This window comes from Ptiloglossa arizonensis, chromosome 12 (assembly GCF_051014685.1).
Source record: "Ptiloglossa arizonensis isolate GNS036 chromosome 12, iyPtiAriz1_principal, whole genome shotgun sequence".
NCBI lineage: Eukaryota > Metazoa > Arthropoda > Insecta > Hymenoptera > Colletidae > Ptiloglossa > Ptiloglossa arizonensis.
Genome location: NC_135059.1, coordinates 12,185,159 through 12,210,523, shown reverse-complemented (window position 1 = coordinate 12,210,523; position 25,365 = coordinate 12,185,159). Strand labels below are relative to the sequence as shown.

General features: G+C 33.7%; 3 protein-coding genes across 13 annotated transcripts in view; 1 reads left to right on the top strand and 2 right to left on the bottom strand.

The window, feature by feature from the left end:
- Positions 1-19,310, bottom strand: part of LOC143153115 (uncharacterized) — a 107,252-nt gene extending 87,942 nt beyond the window's left edge. For 4 of the 9 annotated variants that reach the window (XR_012993720.1, XM_076323978.1, XM_076323975.1 and 1 more), the window contains exons 1-4: positions 17,268-17,675; positions 16,873-17,068; positions 5,035-5,134; positions 4,870-4,962 (exon numbers count right to left, since the gene is read on the bottom strand). The gene's annotated coding sequence lies outside the window, so the exon portion shown is untranslated. Of the gene's footprint in view, positions 1-4,869; positions 4,963-5,034; positions 5,135-16,872; positions 17,069-17,267; positions 17,689-19,242 lie in introns of those variants that run through there. The other 5 variants (XM_076323971.1, XM_076323972.1, XM_076323973.1 and 2 more) reach the window with 5 other exon arrangements.
- On the top strand, positions 8,949-14,699 carry LOC143153222 (uncharacterized). Of its 2 annotated transcripts, XR_012993736.1 has the most exons (3): positions 8,949-9,498; positions 12,588-12,923; positions 13,026-14,699. XR_012993736.1 is itself a non-coding variant. In XM_076324181.1 (2 exons), the coding sequence occupies exon 1, from the start codon at positions 9,056-9,058 to the stop codon at positions 9,461-9,463; it is 408 nt and encodes a 135-aa protein (XP_076180296.1). In that variant the 5' UTR covers positions 8,949-9,055; the 3' UTR covers positions 9,464-9,498; positions 12,588-14,699. The 2 variants fall into 2 exon arrangements, 1 of the variants encoding a protein (XP_076180296.1); XM_076324181.1 differs by having other exon boundaries at positions 12,588-14,699.
- A 2,142-nt stretch (positions 19,311-21,452) lies between the features above and the next one.
- Fwe (calcium channel flower) lies at positions 21,453-25,214 on the bottom strand. 2 transcript variants are annotated; one of them, XM_076323969.1, is made up of 6 exons: positions 25,056-25,214; positions 24,850-24,970; positions 24,246-24,453; positions 24,022-24,129; positions 23,388-23,547; positions 21,716-21,855 (listed from the first exon to the last, which is right to left on the bottom strand). In XM_076323969.1, the coding sequence occupies exons 1-5, from the start codon at positions 25,056-25,058 to the stop codon at positions 23,424-23,426; spliced, it is 564 nt and encodes a 187-aa protein (XP_076180084.1). In that variant the 5' UTR covers positions 25,059-25,214; the 3' UTR covers positions 21,716-21,855; positions 23,388-23,423. The 2 variants fall into 2 exon arrangements, with proteins under 2 accessions (XP_076180083.1, XP_076180084.1); XM_076323968.1 differs by lacking the exon at positions 23,388-23,547 and having other exon boundaries at positions 21,453-21,855.
- Positions 25,215-25,365: the final 151 nt, after the last annotated feature.

Here is a 25,365-nt window from a genome sequence, read left to right as displayed (position 1 = left end):
CATTTCGGAAATGAAATTACCGTTCGAATCGACTTTTAAGTAACAGCGACCTTAAGCTTGTTCCGTTCCACTGGTCAGCCAGGCTGTAATAAAAATCGATCGAATTCAATCGACCACTATTTCACAAGTTCGACTTGTTTCGGCCAGCTGGAGTTCCTTTCGTTCCAACTGGCCTAGAATTGAAACTTCTTCGATGTTGTGTTACGTGATTGCCGGTCGGCTGAGTAATGGCCGACTTCCGGACGATGAACACGCGACGGTTTAAATGTTGTTATTAGCCCCTTATTTGTTCAAGGAATGTCATCGGCTTCTTTCAGCGACTCGACAACCCTCAGGATACACACTCGACCACGTTCTACCCTGTTTCCTTCGAGCGCAACGAAGCTTCGTTGTCCATTTGTATCGCATGTTCCACGTCGGTTTCAAACTGTCGGAATCGAAATAAAATACGATGTCGAAACAATCCAGTTTCGAGTGGCCGATGTACGAACGTCGAAGAAGTTTTAATTAACTCCAACTCCTCGATAAACGTCTAAACTTTCGCCTCGATAAAAGTTCGGGAATCATCCACACCGCTCGGTCTCGCTCTACGATGAATTTCGACTTTGTAATTTCTTGTTTCACGTTTCTTGAGAACGTACATTCATTATTATGTATCTCGTTTATTGTCGTAGGAGAATTTTCAGCTTCAAATTTTAAGCGTATTTATCGACGAATATAATAATAATGATTATTCGGAAAATGTCATAGAACTTTTGGATGAAAAATATGCTATCAAAAAAAAAAAGATATACTCGTAAACTTTATACAACATTTCTTTTTTCTTTTGGTCTTTAATTCAACTAAATTAAATCTTTCGGCTGTTAAATTAAAACTGAATTAAGTTCTCGAAATTGATTCGGATATCTAAAGCTCGATCGATGGAACTCGAGCTCTTCAAACATCGAAGATACACAATTACTCGAAATTCCTCTCGCAATTAATCGAAAGACGATTAAATACCCGTACTAAATCTCGATGGTTCGCGTCGAACAGTTCCTTCGTTTCGATTCACGTTCGCGTTAATACCAATTTAATTTCAACGATAAGAGTTGGATCGATGAAAAAAAGAAAGAACCATCGACTAAGAAAACGAGCATTTAGAGTAGAGAATACTTCCTTGGAAACAAACGTACCCGGATGTATATCCTTTTACACCTTGAACGCGCAAAAATATCGTGTTGGGCTTGCATCGGGCGAGCAAGGTGATCGACGTGTTACGTGTACCAAACCATTTATTCCGATGTGTTTCTTTCGGGCAATTTATCCTAATTGGCGAGTTACGAACCGTTGCCCCGTTTGGTCGAATGAAAAACTCAATACGGTCCGCTCGCCGGAAGGCATAGATTAATACTTTCTTACGCAATCGGGAACACAGGAAATAAATTACGGGAGAAATGCAATTGCACTTCTTAGCTGCATTATCTCACCGACGGATACGAAACTATTTAACACGCGTGTAATTCGCTTCTTTCATTTTTCGTTCTCCCCCATCTATTTCGTGCACAGAGGATTGCCTTAAGAGGGTATTCCAGGTTGAAAAGAACGATTTTTCTTTTCTTGTAGTTTCTCAAAAATATCAGTACTTAATATATATTTGTAACTGTCGCTCGTATAGCTTCTTTCTTTTTTCGTTCTCCTGTCAGACATCGAATCTGGGAAACTTCTTACGATATTCCATCGTTATCGATGTTTATGAACACCAGCACTGAGAAAAATAATCGGTAATAGAATACACCGTAATCGCATTGCGTGGTTGAACAAACTTCGAATTAAATTTTCTCGAAATAGAAGTCTCGGATGAAAAAATTGTACACCAGATTTTTTCCTTATTTTTTCACGTAGAATTACTCCTGGTTAGTTGTAATACGATTTTCCACCCATTCTGTATGTAAATATACAAAGTTTTGTATTTATGGCTTCGTTCGTTTCCTTTGAAAAAATTCTTGAATATTTCGTAACCTTTACCGTTTGAAACCAAAATGGACCCTTTGATCGGCCTATGTCGGTTCAGTGTTGTAATTTTAGATTTGGGAAAGATTTAACTCGTTTCGTTGATAACACAGGCTGCCAACACTAGCAACTACGTGATGAAACCACTCGATTGGTCCCAATGGTCGTTATTCGAAGCTAGGGAATTAACTATAGCATTGTGTTAGTTAACGATCACATATTCAAACAGACGAAAGGCTCACGGCCATTCTCCTGTAAGTAATAAATCATTACACTGTCTTCTTAGAAAGTGCATTTGTTCGGCTACGAGATACCGGTATCGTTTGAAAAATATAGGACACGGGGCCACGTGTTCCTAGTTATTCGATCAAGTTGCCTAATTTCAACTGTTACGTTCACGGTGTTAAATAATCCGATGTTACACGTTGCGTCCTAAACGATGACCATGCGTGTTGATGCAATATTGAGTCTCATTTTGAATGATTTCCGTACGTTTCTACACTGTTGCAGGTTTGTCGAGATAAACAATATTTCTTCATTTTCTCAACAGATAGAAACTTTTATTGTACACTTCTTAAAAGTGTCATCGTTCGTGTATCGCGTTTTCTAATTGGGAATCGAGAATACGGTGAACATTTTTGTGCACCGAGCACCACTATGCGTGTCACGATCATTTCTCAAGTTTCGAGCATTTGGAGCACACCAACGCGCGTAAAAGAGAGTTGAACTTATTAATATTAATCGTATCCTGAACAAACATACAGAACGGGAACACACACAGTGCTTGTAAAGTAATGAAACATTCGCTATCTGATTTTTGATAAAGACAAAGTAACGTCTACGTGATACGCGTGTTAACGCTGCGCGGGAGCGCGTGTTCACGTTCTTTTTCCACGTTCATTCGCCGCTCGCGTCTATCTGTTTTTCATCTCGTGGCTACTAAAACACACCAAGTGTGAATACGGACCGTGAAAGAATGCTAAACGTGGCCGTGTTTTAAATTTACGAGAAAAATCTCCGATAATACACGTTGATAACGATAACGAAGAGGGACGCGTTTAATGATTCGATGCTTTTCGTACGATAAAGTCCCGCGTAAAGCTCGTTACCGAGCCAATCTCCACCAACACGATTTCGGGAGATAATTATTTTATTCCTCCATTTAATTCTAGATCTATTTGGTAATAACTATTAACGATAATGTGCAACAGATCCCGCGCGATACTCAAGACGGTTATTCGGTTTGATAGATGGAAATGATTGAATTGAAACACCTTTCTAAAAGTGAAAAATTGCAGCAATGCGTGACTTTTAGGGAAAGAAGGTGGAATGTTTATCGCTGTGAAAAATTGATAACACTCTTTGCACGTTCGAGCGGTTATCGCACTTATGAGCGAGGATTGTGAGCGTGTTTACCTTGGATCAACGTGAACGTGTTTCATTCTCGGATTCAAACTCCAACGTTTATTTAACGAGTAATGGATATTGTTTAACTTCTGTTCGAAATTTTTATCCGATTAAAAATGTTGCCCCCATCCCTGAGACACCGATCGTCTTGGTTACGGTACAGATTTCTCGTCTCACGATATCCATTGTCGTTGGGCTGAAAACTATCGTGGAACTCGAGTCTCATCTTCTTTCTAACAGACCAATCGAGGAATGGGTGACTAGCTGGTCTCGCAATGCAGCACAAATGTTCATTGGTTGGATACAGTTCGTCACTAACAGTTCATGCGGAACACTTATTTCTCAACGCTCGATACTTGTCCAATCTTTGCTACGTGTCGATGCACACTACTGCACGGTAGAAGTGACTCTTTCCACAATATTCTCTGTGGTTGGTCGTGGTTTTACCACGATTAGAGAACAGTTAACGCTTCAACATCGAACTTCAGCGATCGGTTCGATCTTCGTTCGTAGGATGGATTCGAAACATCGTTTCGAAATTTTGCAAACAATCTCTACCGACATTTACGTAGGTACATTTACTCTTACTCTTGCCTATCTTATTACTGTCACCTGGTTCCGTCGGCTGGGCGAGTCGATGAGTCGCGCCGAATAAGTATAATCGCTGACGGATTCATTTACTTGAATTCAGTGTAAAAATTATCAGAGAGAAATTACTATGTCGCACTACTGTGTTCCCAGTAAGACTACTTGTATAACCGAAGAAAAATAAATACATTTTAGTTTTCTAGTTTATGTACTATGTGTACATACACATTAGTATCGATAACGAGTGTACATACATAGTGTACACAGACTAAAAAATGTATGATATTTATAGTCCATTTGTTTCATACTTTAAGGGGAGATTCTCGATTAGATGCCTTGAAAGAAGGAAGCTTCGAGAATTTATTAAAAAAAGCTACTCGATCGATTACTTTAAAATTTTCCACACATGTGTACGTATCTATCGACTGCCAAATGAGAGCTACAAATTATCTTATATGGATACAGTGGTATATTCTATAACGAACTAATTCGTTCTAAAACCTTGTTCGTTAATGGAATGCAGTGATATACCTACGTATGTTATATACAAATATCTATATACATATATACGTATACATATATGTATACGTATTTAAGAATAGTACATTTGTTCTCGGTACGAAATACGTGAAGAGTAATAAAAATATACAAACATACAGAATATAGACGTATTATACTTCAATTTTTTACACTACGTATCGCATACGTAATGTATATGCAGATGTGTCAGTTTATAAACAAAATTATAAAGAAGAGAAAGGGGAGGAATTTTTTTTATTTTCCTCCTCTTAGAAAATTGTTCTGTAGCAGATTCATCTACCATCTGTTGTTTGAAAAATAAATTCAATAGTATCTGTTTCAGTCTGGACTTTTAAAATTTACCAGAAACGGGCCGTCAGAGTATCGTTAAAACGATCGAGATTGATTTCAACAGCAACAATACCCGGATGATATTCTTTCACGAGGTCCGATGGCCTAGGCCAGCAAGAAAATAATCCTTTAAGGTGTTTTTTTGGTATACCTTGTAACCTCTCCCCCGATTCTCACCTTCATCTTCTTTACAGAAAGCTTCCTGCTTCTTTAGTGCTATTCACTGTGATTATCCACTGTCGTTCTCATTGATTTACTAGTCCAGATACATAATTTCCTGTGTAACAGATATAACAATCGTGTATAACAGTTCATTTATCTGTCAAAAATCTCTTAAAGTTAGAACTTTTAAACCACAATGACTTCCAAGTTAATATTTATAAAATTAAACGCCTTTAATGATTCATTAAACTAGGAGCTGGAGTATTATCCATGGTGAAAGAGCCTTTGGTGAAAGGTCCTTTTCCTTGAAATAATCTCAAGCAGTAGGGCCAAATACTTCAATTACCCAATCGGAGAACAGATTCCTCAAGCCTTACGATTGAAACGCCGCAAAACTCGAAGATGATTTTTCCTAATTGTTTTAAACGCCCCTGGCTTCTTCGAACGGTACACAGTGGGTGATCAAATCATTACGAATACTTTGAAATTAGTACCAATTTGAAATTCGGTCGAGAGTTGAATTGAAAGTGTACTCGATTCACAACAACGTTTTACAACCATTTTAAAAAGTTTCTTATTTGTTTAGAACAGTTTAATAGCTGCGTCACCGTATTTGATGCAACCACGATATATCACTACAATGAATCAATACACTATAACAATTGCAACAACGCGACAAATTCCATCACATTTAATTCAAATTCTTAAAACGAATACTCGACGATGTCAGATAACCGAAGTTAATTTTCAAAGCTCTGTTACAGCGTCTCAACAAAAGAGTTATCCGTTGTGTGACAAATATTTGCTCATTTTGTTTGAATTTAGTTCCAAACCGAGAACTCTAAAGATCACATTACACTGGTCACATTGGGTTGCACTCTGTATCCTTTCTCGTCTTCGTGTACATTTTTTTTATTTATTTATATATTCAATTACCAAATACTTAAAATTCCTGTGTAGTAATAAACGTTCATCCTTTCATAAGAGACGTTTATTATAAACCAAATTCACAACACAAATAATCCAATGGGTGTCTTGTGTTGCTACCTGTAACTGATTGTTAGTCCGTACGAGGTCTGTAATGAAAGAAGTATTCCATCCGTGCAGTTTGTACGCAAATTGATACAGTTGGTAGCACTCTGAATTTGTAACGTCGTGTCCAGGACAGTCGCCGCATGGTCACCGTTCCCTGTTTTTCTTTTTCACCAAATTGCAGGGGGCTTGCCCAAAGGCTGCGCGATGGAGTGCGGATACCCTCAGCAACCATTCCTTCAATCTCCACCTGTGCACTCTTTAATCTCTCAGGCGGTAGGTATCGAGCAGTTTCCACTAATGGGGATTAATACTGAACACGGTGAAGACCATTTTCTTTGGGATTATTAACACGATCCTGTAGGATCATTTTGCTAATATTTCACCAGTTTTTGACCCGTCTCTGAAGCAGCTCGCACATATTACAAGACACTTGGTAATAAAAAGAGTCCAACGACGAATGAAAATTATACTTTCGAGAAGTATCATATACGAACTGACGATCGATAGTATTGACTCGGTATCGTTTCCATCGATGATCAATAGTCGTTCGTTGGGTACATAGTTATCCAAGACTTAATCTCGTAACATCCGGTGTTCTACAATTTTAATTTTACTATATTTTGTTCATTGTCTCGCAACCAGGCATTACTTTCTTTTCGATCGTTGCAAATTTTACACCTGTTTCAAATACGTTACTTTTAAACATGGAAACGCAACACTATCAGACACGCAAAGAAATAATTAGAGATAACGTTCAGATTCTGTAATTCGTCTACCGGGAAGGTAGCAAAGGTCTGAACCTGAGATTCCATTACCTCCAGTCAAGAACTTTGGTATCGAATAGGTGATCTAGACGCTACTTGGATCACCAATTTTCTGGTAGACAGATAGGTCCAATTTCTGGCTCTCCGGATCTAAATCCAGATCTAAAATCAATAGTCCAGAGAACACCAGTCGACGATACCGAAACCCCAAGTCAAGGTGTTAACAAAGGCTACCGTAAAATCTGACAGTGGTCGCTTCGAGCGGTATCCTTGATCAGACTTGTAGGTTAGGGGGATTTCCTCGTAAGTGCAGAAATCCTTCTCGGATCCACTGTGAGTAGACTGGGAGAATTTGAAGTAAATTCCTCGGATACACGTCACCCTGAAAACGTAAATACCGATATCCCTGCAGCTCCGGTACACTCGAGATTGTTCCTCGCGTCTAAGTGCAAGGTTTGAACAAAGAGAAACCCCTGCGCGATCACCTTCCACGAGGTATTCTAGCAAAGGCATTCGATCGTTAGTTAAAGGGCAATCCGTTAAAGGTGCAGAGAGGCAGGGGAGCATCGGAGTTCTCGCAGTGCACAATACCTCTAACAGAACGAACGAACGTCCGGAGGGTCCCGTGCCGGCAGATGAATCCTAAGCAATTTCTCGCTGGTCGGGCCTCTTTGATGCTTTGAACTCTCACCGCGCTAACCGATCCTCCTGGTAATCATGCGGCCCTCGCCACGCCCCGAAAAACACCTTCGATGCTCGCCACTCTCGCCTCTTCTCTCCGCTCTCTTCCCTCTAAACTCTTTTCTTTAATCCTTTTCTCGGCCGCGTCACTTGTTCCTTTTTTATCCTTTGGCCCCCACAATCCTCGTCCGTGCTGCTTCCCTCCGGTCCGTCTCGCTCCGATACGTGTCCCTTCGGCTGCTCGTTTCTGTTTCTACCTCCCGCCAATCCCTACCCGATTCCTCGCCACCTTCACCGGACAGAGAGAGGAAAGTCCCAACTTTGTGTTTTCGTTACGTCCACCTCGTTGATCTCCGCTTTTTTCGCTCGGCCCTTCCACGACTTTTTGATATTCAAAGCTCTCCCGCTTCGCTTTGCCCGGTTTCTGCAGTGTTTATCCCCGTGTTCTCTATTTTCATCACCGTCAACCTACCTCCCTCACACCATCGCCCCCACCGTTTCCTTGCTCGAGAGTTTTTCTGCCTGGCACGCTCTACGCTCTTCTTTCTTTTTTCGTCTTCGAAACTTTCTTCTCGCTACTTTGCTGCCACGGGAACACATTTACTACTTTGCTACACCTTTTCGTTTCTTTTGTTCTTTTCTCTTTTCACCTCGATCATCGGACGCCCCCTCCTACCGGACCTTTTTCTGTTTGACTTGCGCGTTATTTCTTGCAGTCTGTCCCATAAGAACGTGTTGGCGATATCTTCGAAACTTGACACCCACTGAAGTGGGAACCGTGATAATCTAAACATACACACTGCTCTAGAGTACAAGAGCGTTGGCTAAGTTTCCTTCAGACTCGTTTCGAACGTTGTCGAGAACGGATCTTTCTCCGAGGAGGTTTTCCTGTGTAGTCGCCCAAAAAAAGTGCTGCAAAATACTTGCACGCGTCACCACAGTTTGTTGGGAAGTAAGTAGATAGGTACAAAAAAACGAAGTGTCGATAATTTTCCAAACTGTGTCCAGAAATCTACAATGCGGTATTCGTAGATACATATGTGTTACGCAATGTGTTGTGTATGAGTGTCATGTGACCTGTTCGCTGTGCAGTGTGTACATGTACGAAGTGTAGATACATACGTACATATCATAAGTTACTATGTGAATGTGTGCGCGATGTAGCGTGTATAAACGTGAAATGTGTATTGCATAATATGTGTATGTGTGATTTGTGGTGTACGTAGTGTGTATAAAATTAATGAGTGTACGAGATTATACATCTCTATATATACTATACGTACGTATGTTGCAAAAAGCTGTCGAAGCGGTTCGATCAAATTACGTGTAATCATTTTTATAAATACAGTCTCGTAGTGCATTCGATGTGTTATACGGCGAGTCGTGTTGTCTGTAAATATGATTTTCTCGTGTATATATACTTTAGATACGTATTACGTACCGTGACTGTCGCGTGTACAATATATACGTTGCAAATATTATTGTATTATTGTTTTCCACGTCTAGTGGATGTGGTCATCATACGTGATGTGTTGTGTACCTTATGTGCATACGCAATGCATTGCATGCCTTATCTGCACACGTGGTGTATCGTACCACCTGCGTATTGCGCAGTGTGCACTTATACGTGGTTCGCGGTATATCGAGGCGTGTTTTCTCGCGTATCTATGTGTGCAGTGTGTGGTGCGTGGTATGTGGTACGTGATGTACGATGTGTGCGCGTGTTGTGGGGTACACCGACAACGCGAGCCCCGAGGAAGTTTCGTAAACGTGCAACATTTTTAAAAGAACGTAGAATTTTAGACGCGGCAACTATAGAAAATAATAAAATCCCGAGTCGGCGCGCTCCGATTGCCGCTCATGATGCCGTAATCACGATCGTGGGATCTGTTTCCAAGCTTTTGATCGGCGATTCCAGAGATCCTATCGCTCGGTGTGCCGCAAAGCCTCGACCGACTCTTTAGTTTTTCCTTCTTCCTCGTCTTCCTTATTCTTCTGTGTAAGTTCGAACAGGGTATACACAGGGTGAGGCAGACAAAGGGTTAAACATCTCTAAATGTATCAGGAAATTAACAAAGGACAAACAAAAGTAAACAACTTTTTATCCGTTGAATAAAACGGATTTGCTGTCGCAAAGTTCTTAATTAATTCGCCGAACTTGCAAACTGTACATGATACTATTTTTTATATACGATACAAATAAATCTGTTAAACGTTCTCACGACACGATCGTAAATAGTTTAAATAATTTTGAGCTTTTGAGATTAATCGATCAGAATACTGTCGCGTTAATTAACCATCATTGGACTATGGACAACCTGCACAACTTCGCGAGGCTATCCTGCATGTGTGTTTCGTATAAATAACATTAAATTAATAAATTATGATCATCGTTGTATCCGATCTACACGTAGGGCAAAATTGCCTTAATTGGATCGTCATTGACGTTAGTCCAGCATTGTAATTTGAGATTTAGAAAAATTTTGTTCCGTTTAATCGACAATAGAGGTTGCCTAGACAGGCAACTTAGTTGATGAAACTACTTAATTCGTTCCGGCAGTCATTATTCGTAGTTGGGAATTAGCGATAGCATTGTGTTAGTTAACGATCAAATATTCAAACAGACGAAGGGTCCTCGGCTGTTCTGCTGTAAGTAATCATTGTACTCTCTTAGAAGGTACATTTGTATGTACCTTATATCCTACAAGAAGTCGTCATCGTTTTAAAATTCTAGATTAGAATGAAGTTGGTGCCACAGGTTTTCGGTTATTCGATAAAGTTATCTAGCTTGTACTACAACGTGTTATTCGTTGCGAGCAAACGTTAACATAAATGAAAAGAAAAACCAAATTTTATACGAATCTTGTTTGTATGCTTCGATGAACACACATTTTTAAAGCATCGAATCGCTAAAATATTACTTTATCTCGTATCGAAACCAATTCGGTTATTATCTTAAGACAAGTTAAATATATCGTGTAGTATTTTTTGGTTTATTTTAAGTTCGCGTTTCGTTCATCATTTCTCTTAGAAAATTTCATTGTTTCTATCGTTTACCGACGACGTTTTTCCAATCTATAATTTTTATTCAATATTGCACGTTGTTTATTGTGTTATGTTTGATTTATTTTCCTTCGTACCGTTTCTTAAAAATATTTAATTTTCTATACGCAATTGAAAGTATAATAGATCAAATTGGGCAACTTTCCCTTGTAATAAATAAAAATAGAATTATCGAGGCATAACAATTTCGCTGTACATCAAGTGATATCCAAGCGATTAATAAAAAACAGAAAGTGGAGAAAGTGTTACAACCGTCCCCAATCATGTTTTTGAACTTCAATTATAAATTTTCACTAACGAAACGCTTTCGAGTATCGAGTAACGATCGGTATTACTTTAAAAGAGGACTAAAAAACGAAAATTTACATTTTCAATTAATGTTTTTACGTAGTCATTCCCTTCCTGATTAAACCATAATTACCAGTACACCCTGTACACCACCAAGTCATGAATGTGTCGTTGTTTGTTCTTGTGGAATGAACAAACAGCGAACGAGGAACCTTTTTTCATCGATTCATTAATCTAAAAAAAGAACAATCTAATATATTGGCGGACAAAACAGAAAGAGAGAGGAAAAAATACAAATATAACGTTAATGAGTTTGCAATAGATCTTAATAAAAAAAAAAACGTAGTATAAAAGATTGTACGAAGAACCGCGAATGTTCACCGAGGAACTAATCATTAATCAAGCTTTCTCGCCCTTTTCTCACTTAGCTGATCCGTTCTAGGCGATAAATAATTCATTAAGCACTGGTTAACTCCATCCGTCCGTCTATTGAAAGCATCAGGAAGAAGGCAGAACCACAACGAATGGAGAAAATAATAAACTTGAAATGTAAAACTAATGTCAAACTTCATTTATAATGAAGTTTCATAGACAAAAAGACTTAGTGCGAAGAAACAAGTAACAATGACAATAACAATGACAATAACGATAATAATACGTCTTCGTTAAACTACTATTGCATACATTACGAATTAAGAGCATTAATGGGATATGGTTATATAAATAACAGGACAAACTTCAAAGGTGAGATACAGACATATGCGGTTACAAACCTAATCTATGTATGTAGTAAGAAGGCATAAATGTTCATTTTGAAACTCCGATCAACATTTATGTGTTATTAGTATACACTTCGCAAACATTCGGATAGTTGTTCAACCGATACCAAACTGTATCGCAATGCCGACGGGACGCTCGTCAAAGTAGCATAACATGGTGAAAAAATAATCGTATACCAACATACAAAGGGTCGTTGTAAAAGGGAGACTTCGTTCTTTGAATTCACAGAAATGTGAAATTTAAACAATAGGGAGTGGAAATTTAAACAGTATGAAATTTTTCATTCGTTTTTTAAGAAAACCGTCTTCATTTTTTCATTTACTTCCTGGTATGTGAGATTTTTATGTGAATTCAACTAAAAGGCATGAAAGTAGAGATACGAAGCTTTAAAACGACTCCGTGAAGATTATTGTGTGACTGTTCTTCACAAAGTTACAACAGTTAGAAAATTAATAGCGTTTCGGTCAAGTGCTCCGAAACTTGTAAGCAGCAGTGTAGGTTATATTCGATCTAACCTAGGTATAGGTTATGTTGCATAATCTAGAAGTAGGTTTGCCTAACCTAGACACAGTTCGTCTTGGCAAAAACTGAGTTTTGTGCAACTTAAAAATACCTAAAAAGATATTCTTACTATATTTCAGATACGCTAAAATGATGAAAAAACTACATACCATATTTCCCTTCAGTCATCACTTATCTCATAGACAGGTTAACTTTGCGACAACACGACAGGGAACAAATATTTAAGCAAAGAAAGCACGCGATTATTTTATTCGCTTCTATTTGTGCTTAAATTTAATTTTTGGTGACAATACAAATTAAATATTCCGGCCCTACTCGGCAATTGTTTTATTCCATTGAATACCTAATACATTTTACCCTCATTGGAACCCTTTTCCCCCTCCGTGTGACCTCCCTTTCGAAGCTCTGTGTAAATACCCTTTTCTCGCGATCCAGGGATGGCAACCCCCAAACGAAAGGGGAACGAAGAAAATGGAAATGGGGATGAAGAAGAGAAACAAAATAGCAGAAGAGGAACAGGAGTAAATCACTGAAGAAGGAGAAGAGGCGGAACAAGAAGAAAGGGAACGACTAGCGAAACAAGAGCAACACGCCGCGGAACGACGTACGAGCAAAAGAAGCGCGAAAGGAGGTAAAGGAGAAACGAGGGAAGGTGGTAGAAGGAGAAAGATGCTCCTAATTCGTAGTTCGGGGCGGGGTTTTTTCGAAGAGAGACGAGCGAAGGGGGAGCAACGGAACAAGGGAGAGCGAGAGAGCACAAAGCGAGCTGAGGTATAAATTGGTTTGTTTGCCGCGGAGATAAAAGGGGCCGCTAAATGTTATCTTTAAGGTGTCGGATCAACGCAAATGTGGCTGAGTTACTCGTAATTATAGTATACACGGAGCTCGGCCCTCGTCTCTACCTGCCGCGCCATCGGTTGGCTCTCTCCTGGCTCTTAGCTCTGCCTCGTTTCTCGCACGGCCCCATTGGCGTAACCATTGGCTCGCGGATCGCGACCCGATCGAGCCAGATACTGGGACAGGGAACGATACTTGTTTGGTTAGATGGTGCATCGTCCGATACGATCCCCGGATCGCGCCGTGAGGGTACCACCATCCCTCGTACCTCCACCTTCTTCGATCACGACATTAATTTGCGACAAGGTATTGCGTTTCTCCTTTACGGGATTGTCAATTTGCTCGACCCATCGAGCACCGAATAATTACGTATTCGAAACCGATCCCTATTTTCTGTAACATTGTACTTTGAGAAACGCTTCGTTGAACGGAAGAAATAATACTTTCGCGAAAGTGTACGTTTCGCTTGAAATTATTTCTCGTGGAAAAGAATGTTTCCTTTGAAGTCTCCTGTAAACAAGACACTGGAAATGTGCACGTAACAATATCGAGTACTTGTACGGTGCACTGTGTAAAATACAACCGCAACTGCAAGCTATTACGAACATTTTTTTTTCTTTTTCGTTTATTATTATTAATAGTGGTAGTAATAGAATCAGAAATAGAAACAATCCTGATATACGTCGATATGCTGAGGTCTCAGCTCCGTATTTTAAAAATCACACGATACTCAGAATATGTTTCAATGCTAATATTAAGAGGACAATCTTGTAACCGAGCGAAAATTAACTTACACGAAGACACTGATATCTATCGTGAGAAAAGATGTTTGTAATAATTTGTAATGTCGTTCGAAATTAGAGGAATGACCTTGAATAACCTGTTGAATTTGTATTTGCAACAGTAAACATACGTCTGCAACCCTTTTGATCTTAAAATACCAAATATGGGCATTTCACCACTATGAATTATAATATGCGCCACTCATGGCTTCTTAAACTATTCACTAGATTAATCAGTAGAGGATAATACCTCTTGTAAATTGTACAATTTACTTTCAAAAAGATTTACACTACTGGATACAAATTGAATGAAAAAGTGAAAAATCTTACAGAATTTCCCACAGGTGCCAAAAAATTGATTTCGAACACACTTGAGCGCGATAATTAAAAAGCTACGTTAGTTTGTCTCTTTGTTCGTGAGATAGAAAGTCTGCGTCCGAAGGTTTACACAAAACGTTGAGAAATAGCGTGAGGGACTAGCTAAACTGTCCGTTGGGAATAGCCCCTTAGTGGCCTTAAACGGTCAATTAATTCCGTTTCGACTTAATCATCGTGTAACAAAGTGAACTCTCTATATTAAGGTAAGTAGTGAAAAATCTCATAAGTTCGTTCTTTCTTTGATCGGACTATAGAAAAATTTCCTAATGTTGTTAACCGAAAGACGATTATCTTTCTTATTTTAAATAAAATTGTACACATTACTTTTGTTTCGAGTAGCGTCTAAAAATTGCAATTCAAATTATGTAACATTGGATGAAATAAAAATCTATTTTTATTAATACTTTCCTCAAATAAATTATGAATACCCGAAATTTCCAGGGTATTTTACAACATATTTTCGAGACATTACGCCAATGGGAGTGCTTTTTATCTCAGTTTCCAACAAGATGGGACTCCCCATTGGTTGTGGCTTGAACAGCCGCGCGTACAGTGGGACCAACATTATAGTACAAAATAATAATTCATAAATTATACGCGCCACGATCGTTTAGAGGCCTAGGTATACAGCTCACTGCACATACAGGTGATTCTGGTGCAAGTATATCAATAAGCCTCACTAGATATGCAGTTATTATAACGGGTGATGTGAAAACATCGTGCGTTTCTTAATTTTTTGTTCTTTCTTGTTACACGAAACTAAAAGAAACAAAAAGTCATTCGGATCTATTTTCGAAGTATCAAAAAAAATAATAACGAACTAGTATTTTATTTTACCCAATAATGATACGAATTACTTATGACAAAGCAATTTGAAACGTAAATAGATACTGCTATATTACTTATAATTTAAAAAAATGAATTTTTTCTGTTGAAGCAAATGTAAGGTGATCCATATTTATTATTTTCATAAGTATTAAAATTTTTACTAGACAATGACTTACTACTATCGTACAAAAATATTTTAGGCACAATATATTTTAACTTCCTGATATCTAATATAACAAATTTATTGATTAATATATAATATATATATATATATATATATATTGATTTATTAATGAAAGCATTTATATTGAATAACGCGGGAGTTGATTTCATAACCTCTGGTACTAAAAAATGCTCACTTTATATTACAATAATAATTTCTGTTCGATATACAAGTATTATATAAAATTTAGACATATTGATTCTTTAAAGAAATAAGAATTGTTCAACACATAGTAGTTAGAAACCAAAATAGTGAATGGTGCCGCCATCTCGCGGCATAAATTTAATACACTTTCTCTTTGTACTTTAAATTACGTTAAATGTACTTAATCGATTTAACTACCTATAATGACACGGATTCATACCGCATAAAAAGAAAATCATTACTTATTTAAATTTATTCCTGCTTCCCCTTCCCATTCGTATTCACACTGTATTCCTTGTCACAGTAAAATGTTAGATGGTATTATTTAAACTAGATAATATAGTTAAACCAATGAAGATATTATTATTTATTAATCAAACGCTTCACAATATTTTACTTTTTAAATTACTTTCTTAATTTCTTGAAGTTGGTCGAATTTCATTGTATCGGATAAAGGTGGTCTTTTGATTAGATAGTAATCCAAATATAAATTTATAATTCATAATTTAAATAATAATAAATTATATAGAAATATTGCTAAAATGTTAAATAGAAGAGCTTCTACTATACAGTATATAATAAAATGCTACAAACACGAAAACTGTTTAAGAAATAAAATGAAAATGAACTCAAAGAAGAAATTCACAGAAGCTGACAAGTGGTAGATGCTTAGAAAAATAAAAAGAGATCCAAAATTAAATGCTCCAGTTTTAACAATTAAAGTTGAACAATATCAAGAAGCATCTGTAAGTATATAAACTATTAGATGAAGTTAGGATTGTTGAATTCCATCATATTTTACAGTGACAATGATCCAAAACATGTACGAAGGATTACTCAAGAATGACTATTCTACAATTGCCTCAAAGTTATTCACAGACCAGCTCAATCACCTGATTTAAATGTAACTGAGCATATTTGATGTGAATTAAAATTATAAGTGAATAAACATGAAACATCGACTAAAAATAATTCAGAACAACAATATGGACAGTACGAGAAAATATTGATCTAAGTTTTTTGAAAAAGTTAATTCAATCTATGCCATGGAAATTGCAAGTAATTATAAATAGTAATTTAAATAGTAGAGGAACAACCTCTTTGAAATCCAGATTGTGAATTGAGTATCATATTATGATATGCATATCACTATATTAGTTTATTGTTAATAAGGTTTTCATAAAATTGTTTTATGCAAGATGACAAAGTTATTAGTACTAAATTATTCCTGCTTTGCCTTTGTTTTAGAAAGATGTGAATACTTAATTAATCTTTGGAAACTATGTGAAATAAATATAATTCATTCAATATGTTAAGTAAGATTGTTTAAACCTATAACGAATAGATTTTCTTTAGGTTCAGTTTGTTCTTAAGTAGAGTTCAATATTTTAATATTTACTCATTTCAATTTAAATTTTCTGATAGTATCTGAGAAATATTTTGTGTTACTTTGATTCTTCAGACTACTTACAAAGTTTCTGAAAAACTGTATTTTCTTATGGTATAGTAATTTGTGTGCGAGTGTTACCTTTCTTTTTGTAATTCTTCCAATGTGCTATGTTTAATGTTTGAAGTCATTTTTCAAGCAAAGCTTTTTCTTATTATAGTGTTATACACTACATGCCATCCATGTACCAAATTTCTTTGTATAGAAGATATTGGATTTCTTCTTAGCAGTGAATAAAGAAAGAGCTTCTTTTATCATCTTTATCAATTCTTGGAATCTAAATATGAGAGAAAGAGAGAGACAGCTTGTCAAATTCTTTGCTGATAAAGTAATTGTAAAATTTGTTCATTTTTAAACTGTATGCATTCTATTGACATTATAGATTATAAAATTATAATCACTTATTATTTTATCTTTCTCTGATGATAAAACTTTTACATTGCAGAAAAATTGAATGAAATCTTTCTAGATCTTACGATGGAGATTGTAATCAGATGACTTGTAACAGATGAAAACTATTAAACTGTGCAACAAATTGTTAAATTTTATAGTTAGTGATTAAACCATCAGAAATTTGAATTTGATTTTCTAAAATCTGGCTTAAAAAAAGATATGCAACATTTTTATATTTAATTAGAAAGCTTAAATGCAAAAGAAAAATGATTTGACTACTTCGCCGCTAGATGCCGTCACGCTAACTGAAATCATGTCTGAGTTATCAAACAAAACCGTTTTAAAAAGAGAATACTTCGTCGCTGGGGATCGCCATTACCACTGATTCAGCTTTATGTTACCAGACAAAGAATGTTTCAGAAAAAACGTTCTTTTACCCAGTAAAAGTAACACGTAATTTTGCTTGAAGAACGAATAACGCATAGCGGTAAACGTCGATACGAAGGAAGTTTCCTAGATGTCGCTTATCGTTCTACCGGTGGTATAGAAGACTGTGTCGCCACAAATTCAGTAGAGAAAGTTTTGGAAGAAGAATATTTTGACTACTCGTCGTTACATGCTATCCATGGCTTTTTTCAACTAGATTGACAGTGAAAAGTTCATTTCTATTTTTGGCCTTTTTTTCTTTTCCTTTTTTTTACTATGTAAGATGTAATCGGAAATAATTAATTTATTTGTGCTAAATTCTACCAGATTCTACCAGATTTTAGTAAATGATTTAGTGTATGATGTAGTTATCATTTTTTTTTCAATAAAAAATAATGTACTTCTAAGCCGCCACAAGTTTCCCTGCGTAGGTATTTGTGGAAACTATTTCACACACCATTCGACTATTTTTGCTGCCTAATCCATAATTTTACAAATTTCGACGTAAACGTAGACAGCCTAGTCCCTCAAAAAGGCGTAATTTATAAATATACTGTAAAAACAATAACTTAAAAATCATGTTATGAACTATTTATACTCAACTAAATAGAGAAAAAAATCGATTTCAGAGAAATGAGAACACATTTGTTTCTGAATCTTGCTGTTTCGCACTAGTAAATACGTACATATATAATATATCAATGAAATAAAGTTTTCTACCTTTTAGGAGCGTCTGTTATTGAAATTCGTCTATTAATCATATATACATCATGTTCTGTACTATATTCTGTACTCTTTATAATTAGTAATTTACAATCTGGACTAGAATTTTCATATATATATATATATGAATATTTCATATATATTGTATATATATATATACTTTCCCAAAGCACAATTTTAATGTCCATGAATTAAAAGCAAACCTATAGAACACCCTGTTTAACTGAGTGTATAGTTGTATGTGTAGTTGTAGAGCAAATTTGATAATTAACTATACATTATATAACATATTAAGTTAATTGTATATTTATTAGTAAATATATATATTTACTATTTAATAAAATTTCAATAAACGTATAGCCTCGACTTGTATAATTCTTGTCGTTTACGTGAAACACTTGAAACAAATGCCAAACAAAAAGTATAATGATTAGCAAAGCATGCCAAGAGGTTATGTATGTATACATTCATTAGCATTGTACAATAGTATCATTTATTGCAGTTGCATTTTAACGGTATACACATACACATACAACAATATTTAATATTAAATGCATTCTACTTCATCAAATTCTAATATCAATTTTCTAATCTAAACTTAAAGATTTTTATATATCTGTTAACTTTCGAAAAATATTTGTAACCTTCACAAGTGAAATGAAATGTATACTTAGCATTAATAAATTGAACAGTAACATTATAATAATTTATCTTTTATACAACTAATAATGTAGTTGATAGTAATCATAAATAAACGTTAATATACCGAAGAAAAAGAAGCAGAAATAAAACTTTCAGTTTAAAAAGTTCAAGCTTCTGAGACTGGATCCGCACGTGAATTTATATGTTTAAAATAAATACGACTTAATAATTGTAATATCAGTATACTGTGAAAGATAATATACGTACAAAATAGACTGTTTACTCCTTCAAAATTCCATCTTAAAAATGTTTAAACACCTTAACTACCAAATGCACTTACATTGGTTCTTATTTTATTTTAAAATGTTTGATGCCAATAATAATTATTACTGTATAATGAAATTATATGTGTATGTACAATTAAATTTTATTGAAAGGTACGTTACTGAAGACAAAGATAGTGAAATTATAATAATTAGCTAATATAAATAAACGTTTTTAACTTATCTTAACAAATTATAAACATATACGTCCAAATTGAAAAATATTTTCTATATTTAATTGTAAAATCATATTTTAATTTTCTCATTTCATTTCATCTACTTATATCTTAATTGTTTTTGTTTATTTATTTAAATATTGTTTATTATACACTTTAACTTTAACAATTATACTGATAAATAACAAATTGCTAAAACAAAAATGTAAACATAAAGTTTAAAATTCAAGTAACAATAAGTAAATAACACCATAAACTATAAATCAACTATAAATTAAATAAATGAACTTAATTGAAACATTATTTTCACAAAGTTTATTTAATATTCTGAATGCAATTTCAATAATTTAACTTATTTATTGACAATTTCACTATATATAACAGATAAACCCACCAACTTGTTATTTCAGTCACTAATGTAATACATAACAATGTGTCTCAAGCTTTTGTTTACTAAATTCCTACTTGTATAATTGAACATTCTTGAGTCTTTTTTTTTTGAAGACTTTTGACATAAATCTATTTTTTTCTCATGAGTATTTGAAGCTGACTGATAACCACAATAGTGTACTAAGTATTATATGAATAATATGTTTTTTTACTGATATTTTATATAATGGAAATTGAATATCTACATATATTTCAATACAATCCAAAAAAACTATTGGTTTTTTGAATTTATACACAATTCATTAATCTATAGCAAACTATGTACGTTTTCCCATTATAGAGTCTAATTTTTCCCAACAATAATTGGTCAAAAGTACATGTAAAACTATAAATTATTGGATTTTTGAACACATTTTTTTTACAGAAAAATATAACCATCATATTCGTTTGTATTGCTACTTACAATATCAATAACGTGCCACACATGTAATTTATGATATATATTATACATATTACAATTTTAAAACATTTACTTTGTTATAATATAATAGAACAACTTTTCAAAGTTGTAGACACTAAAGTAAAATGAAATCATAAAAACACTCAATATTTGTTTTAGCCTGATCTCTGTTTTATACCATACACTGTGTAATCCGTTTTATCATTAAACATTACATATAAATCTTTATAACTGACAACTTTTATTACATCGAAATCAGTAATATATTCTTTTATCATGTTTACTAAATTACACAATTTTTTAAATAAACATTTTGTAATTTAAAAAAAATTAGAAACACGATATGGAAGTCAGAAATGTTCAATATGCATCTGTACATGAACTACATGCAATGAATAATCAAGTTGCATGCATACTTTCCTTTCTTTCTATGTATACTAATTAATGGTTTACATATGATATAAGTATGCTATTTTTTATTACATACGAACATAAAGTCTGCTTAATTATACACAATCACAATAATGTATGTTATGTGAATCACAATAAACATAAAATTTATAATACTAACTACAATACAATCATCTACATGCCTCTAAAAATGGCATTTAAATTAAATTCATTTGGCAAATGCAATATAAAGATCAATATTAAGGGATTGTAAAACTGGTTCGTCCCTGAACACCTCTATAGTCTTATGTTCTTAATAAATAAATTAACTAAAAGTAGGAATGTAGGGAAAGAAAATGATTGAGTAATTTGATAATTCAGAGTGGGAAATAAATGCTTATTTGATTAAGAATACATGATAATTATGACGAAGAAAAGAATTAAAAATTTACTATGACAATGAGCAAGGGTCGTTGGTGTATTTATATTAGATAAAACAATTGCGAATAAAATAATGTTTAACATAAATGTTAAGATGGCCTGAACATAATGTATTCGCACTTTAAATATACTAATATAACTAATTGTCTTCTCTTTGCCATATCACATGTAGTATTTAATTATTTTCATAAATTTTTGAAATATATTTGTCCACAGAAATGATATTAAATTCTATTAAAAATTAAGTCTGAAAATTTATATTCAAAAAAAAATCTATAAAAATACACATAACACAAATTTATATATTGCATAAAATAATTACACATGAATTCAGACATATATAAGTATACATACACATATATAATTAATTTGGCAGAGAGAAGAATATATAAGGATGATAAATCACGATCATAAATAGAATGTAATATAATTTTTATGATATTGTTAGATATAAATGAGAGTTTTATAATGATAATGAATGTTCATGGGCTTGACTGTTCATTATTTGACCATGTTAACATTCATCATCATTTTTATCAAATAATGAATTTTTTGTCAATCAATTCTTAAAAGTCAAACATTACTATCTGGTTTATTGGAAAAACCCATTGGTTGAGCATTTTCAACAAGAGTAGCTTGCGTGCTTGATGAAGGAACCTCAACATTTGTTGCTGCTGATCTCATATCTCGAAGAGGTGCCCTAGAAATTTATGAATTATTAAAATTCAAGTAAGCTTTTATGTTATTGAACACATACCTAATTACAACAAGAGGACTGTTTTGAAAGAAATTGTCTATTATACTAATGCTACAGATATCAATAAAAATATGAAAAATACGTAATTGGAGACTATTTATATGTATATAAAATATTGAAAAGTTTTTCTTTAAAATATGTTATAATTTTATTAGATTTAAATAATTTAGATTTATTTTATATATAAATTAATTTCTTTTAAAATTACAACTATTTTGTATACCTTCTTATATTATTTTTATGGCATAAAAAAAAATTGTAGAAAAAGAGAATTAAATACACACTATATGTTGTAAACATTTGTTAATTCCCTCTAAACCGTATAATTTTATTATAATATTTTAATATTTTTGTAATATGCTTGAATTTATTCCTATTTTATTTTAAAATTTAAGTCAACGTCAAATACTCAAATGACATAAGTACTGGCAAATATAGAAAAATAAATAACAATTTAGATTGAATCGATATTCATTGTTATACAGGTACAATGTTCTTATACATTATGCACTATGAATAAAAAATACCAATATTTATGTAATATTGTAGAGTTCATTTACCACAATGATAAATAATAATTACTGCTATGTATTGATAAATGTTGGCATCCTTTCAATAGCATAAGAGATTATTTATCTAAAATCGTTTTAATGAATACTTTATTGTCATATTAGTCACAAGTATAAGAATAAAACGTATGATTTATAAAATTATAATAGTTATATGTTTATATATTGAAACCTAATATTATGTATGAAATTTTTTTGTATTAAGTATCATTTTTTTATTTATATTCAAAAACAGATTACATACTTTATAGAAACCAACTTAAAATTAAGAAGTTTAAAAAGTAAATCTTATTGAATTTAATATATATCTGTAATAAAAATTTGTAGCTAATATATTTGTAAATATATAAACTGGTGTTTTTCTTCTATGTATATTATGTATTTGTATTATGTTATAGAAGCACATGCAAACTATTAACTTCAATGGCACAATTATATTTGAGATATACAAGTACAAAATGCAAATACATTTTTTATGTGACAAATTGAAAGCTGCATAATGTATTTAAGAAATTAATAAAAGCACTTACATAAAAATGAATAATTTCTTGAAATTAAGAAGTAATTTTTTTAAGCTTAAACAAACATGCATTTAAATTTTACACAATTATGAAATAACTGATACATTCCAATTTAAATGTTAATTTGTGGAATTTAGAACACATCTTGTTAAACTATATAATTAAATTTTATGATAGAAATTTAATGAAATAGGCCAATTGGATGCAAGAAAGCCATAACACATTAAATGATAGCTAGTTGTAATGCAGGACCATAAAACTCATATTATCAAGTAGATAAAGAATCTAACAAAATTATAATATAGCTATAAATTGTAAAGATTTAAGTGAGATTTAAGAGAACTATACAGGTAAAAGAATAACATTAAACTTGATATATTATTGCCTGGTTAGTGAAGTGGTGCAATGAATGTTTGATGATTTATGTAGGCCTCCAGACATCGGGATCCTCCACAAGAGTTGTAGCGTGATCTGTAGTAGGAGGTACTGTACCCTGTGGGGAACCCATACCCGACGTCATTCCTGTTTGGTCGGGTCTGGTTCCTCTGTTATTATTAGTGTATTAGTAACAACATTAGTAATGTCCTGCATTACGATCATTAAATATATTGTTGTAACTTATTCTTGTAGTGTAATATATAGTGAATTATATATGTAAAGAAAATTAAAAAATGACATACATATTCACTCAATATGAGCAACACTATAAATATTTGATACAACTCCATATAATGCAATGATAAAGTGTGTTAGTTAATATGTATATAGTTAAAGATACCCGGAAACCATAGAAATAAATTCAAACATAAATGCAGTTGAATATAAAGTAACATAAAAAAATGACACTTCCACCTGTAAGCGAATAATATGTGCATATATTATTGTAGAAACACACCACCCATTTCATGTATTCACCAAACAAAGTTATACAACAAAATAATATTATCATTACTTAAAATAAACACAAAATAGTTTATATATAAAAGAATTACTTTATAAATTAAATATGTGTAACTTACTTTCGTCCAAGTGACATCAGTCCATATATTACACCTGTTGCGAATATTAAACCACTGCCAAATAAGCTACTTAATCCCATACAAAGGAAGACTGGTGGAAGCGCCATCCTAAATTAATAAAAAAACATAATGTATCTGATATATCAGTGACATAAAGTAGTATTTAGAAAGATAAAGAAACATAGCATCATAATTTGAATGCTTTACTAAAAGATTATACTTACAAACAATATGCTGCTGCTCTATTCCAATATGGCCTTCTTTCTGCCCAATCGCTTAAGTTTTGTACAAAATCAATAAATATGCAACAACATGGTGCTTCTATCATTACGACTATAAAACCAGCCACCATTTGCCAAATACCACTAAATAAACAATATATAGAACCCATAAGTATCGATGCACAATTCCATGCTCCAAGAAAAATTGCAACTGTAACAGATTAATAATTATTGTATTAAAAAAGCTTAGATCAATATAAATTAAAGATGCTAATTCCATTTATGCATTTTGTCTTACCAGCTGTTACAGATATTAGAAATCAGAGTAATATATTACACAAAGATATAATCGTAACAAGAGATAGCTCATGATATGTACATACTATATAATTTTTTAAAAACAAAGGAAACATACAAACTATAAATATACATTGCATCTTAATATTGTATAGCTATGTAAAAAAGGAATTATTATATATGCTGTTTGCTATACAAATTCCGAGAAATATAACAAGATTTTTATAAAGAAAAAATAATGACTTTGGATTACATCTGTAATGATGAAATATGTGTCGTTTTATAACGCGTACTGTTTTCGAAAACATACTTAGACTCCCTACAGTGCCAAGTCCTCGACCAGCAAATTTCATCCACCAGGGTACATCGTCCTTGGCAACAGGGTCTTGTCCTGGTTTCTGCATAATCGATAATATTTTTTCCATGAACGACTATAAAAATAAAGAAATTATGATTGTCAGAAACGCCGGCACGTGTTCAAACAATTGCGATCTCGCACATTTAGAACACATTTACCATTTTGATCGTTCCACACTCCTCTTCTTTACCAGCTGACAGGACCAAATGGAACTGACAGCACTGTAAGGATCTGTTGATGTGCGGAAAATCGACCCGTGAGTTTCTTAATTACGTAGGCAGAGGCGCTTGTATCTATCAACGATTTTGTACGTGTTCTCACGTGAACTTCTCAATAGTTAAGCGCTGTTTCTACTGCCAACTTACCTGGTTAAACATAACCCTTTGCGCGGACTTCTACCAATCAGTATCAATTAAATAGCCGAAACGCCAATGAGATGAATTCCACTACTTATTTTTGTAAAAATAT

Coding starts and splice junctions, on each gene's coding strand:
- LOC143153222 (XM_076324181.1), top strand. CDS start 9,056: ATGCATTGCATGCCTTATCTGCACACGTGGTGTATCGTACCACCTGCG.
- Fwe (XM_076323968.1), bottom strand. Junction 24,454..24,849: donor TGGCACTGTAGGGAGTCTAA/GTATGTTTTCGA, acceptor AATCTGTTACAG/TTGCAATTTTTCTTGGAGCA. Junction 24,130..24,245: donor AGAGCAGCAGCATATTGTTT/GTAAGTATAATC, acceptor TTATTAATTTAG/GATGGCGCTTCCACCAGTCT.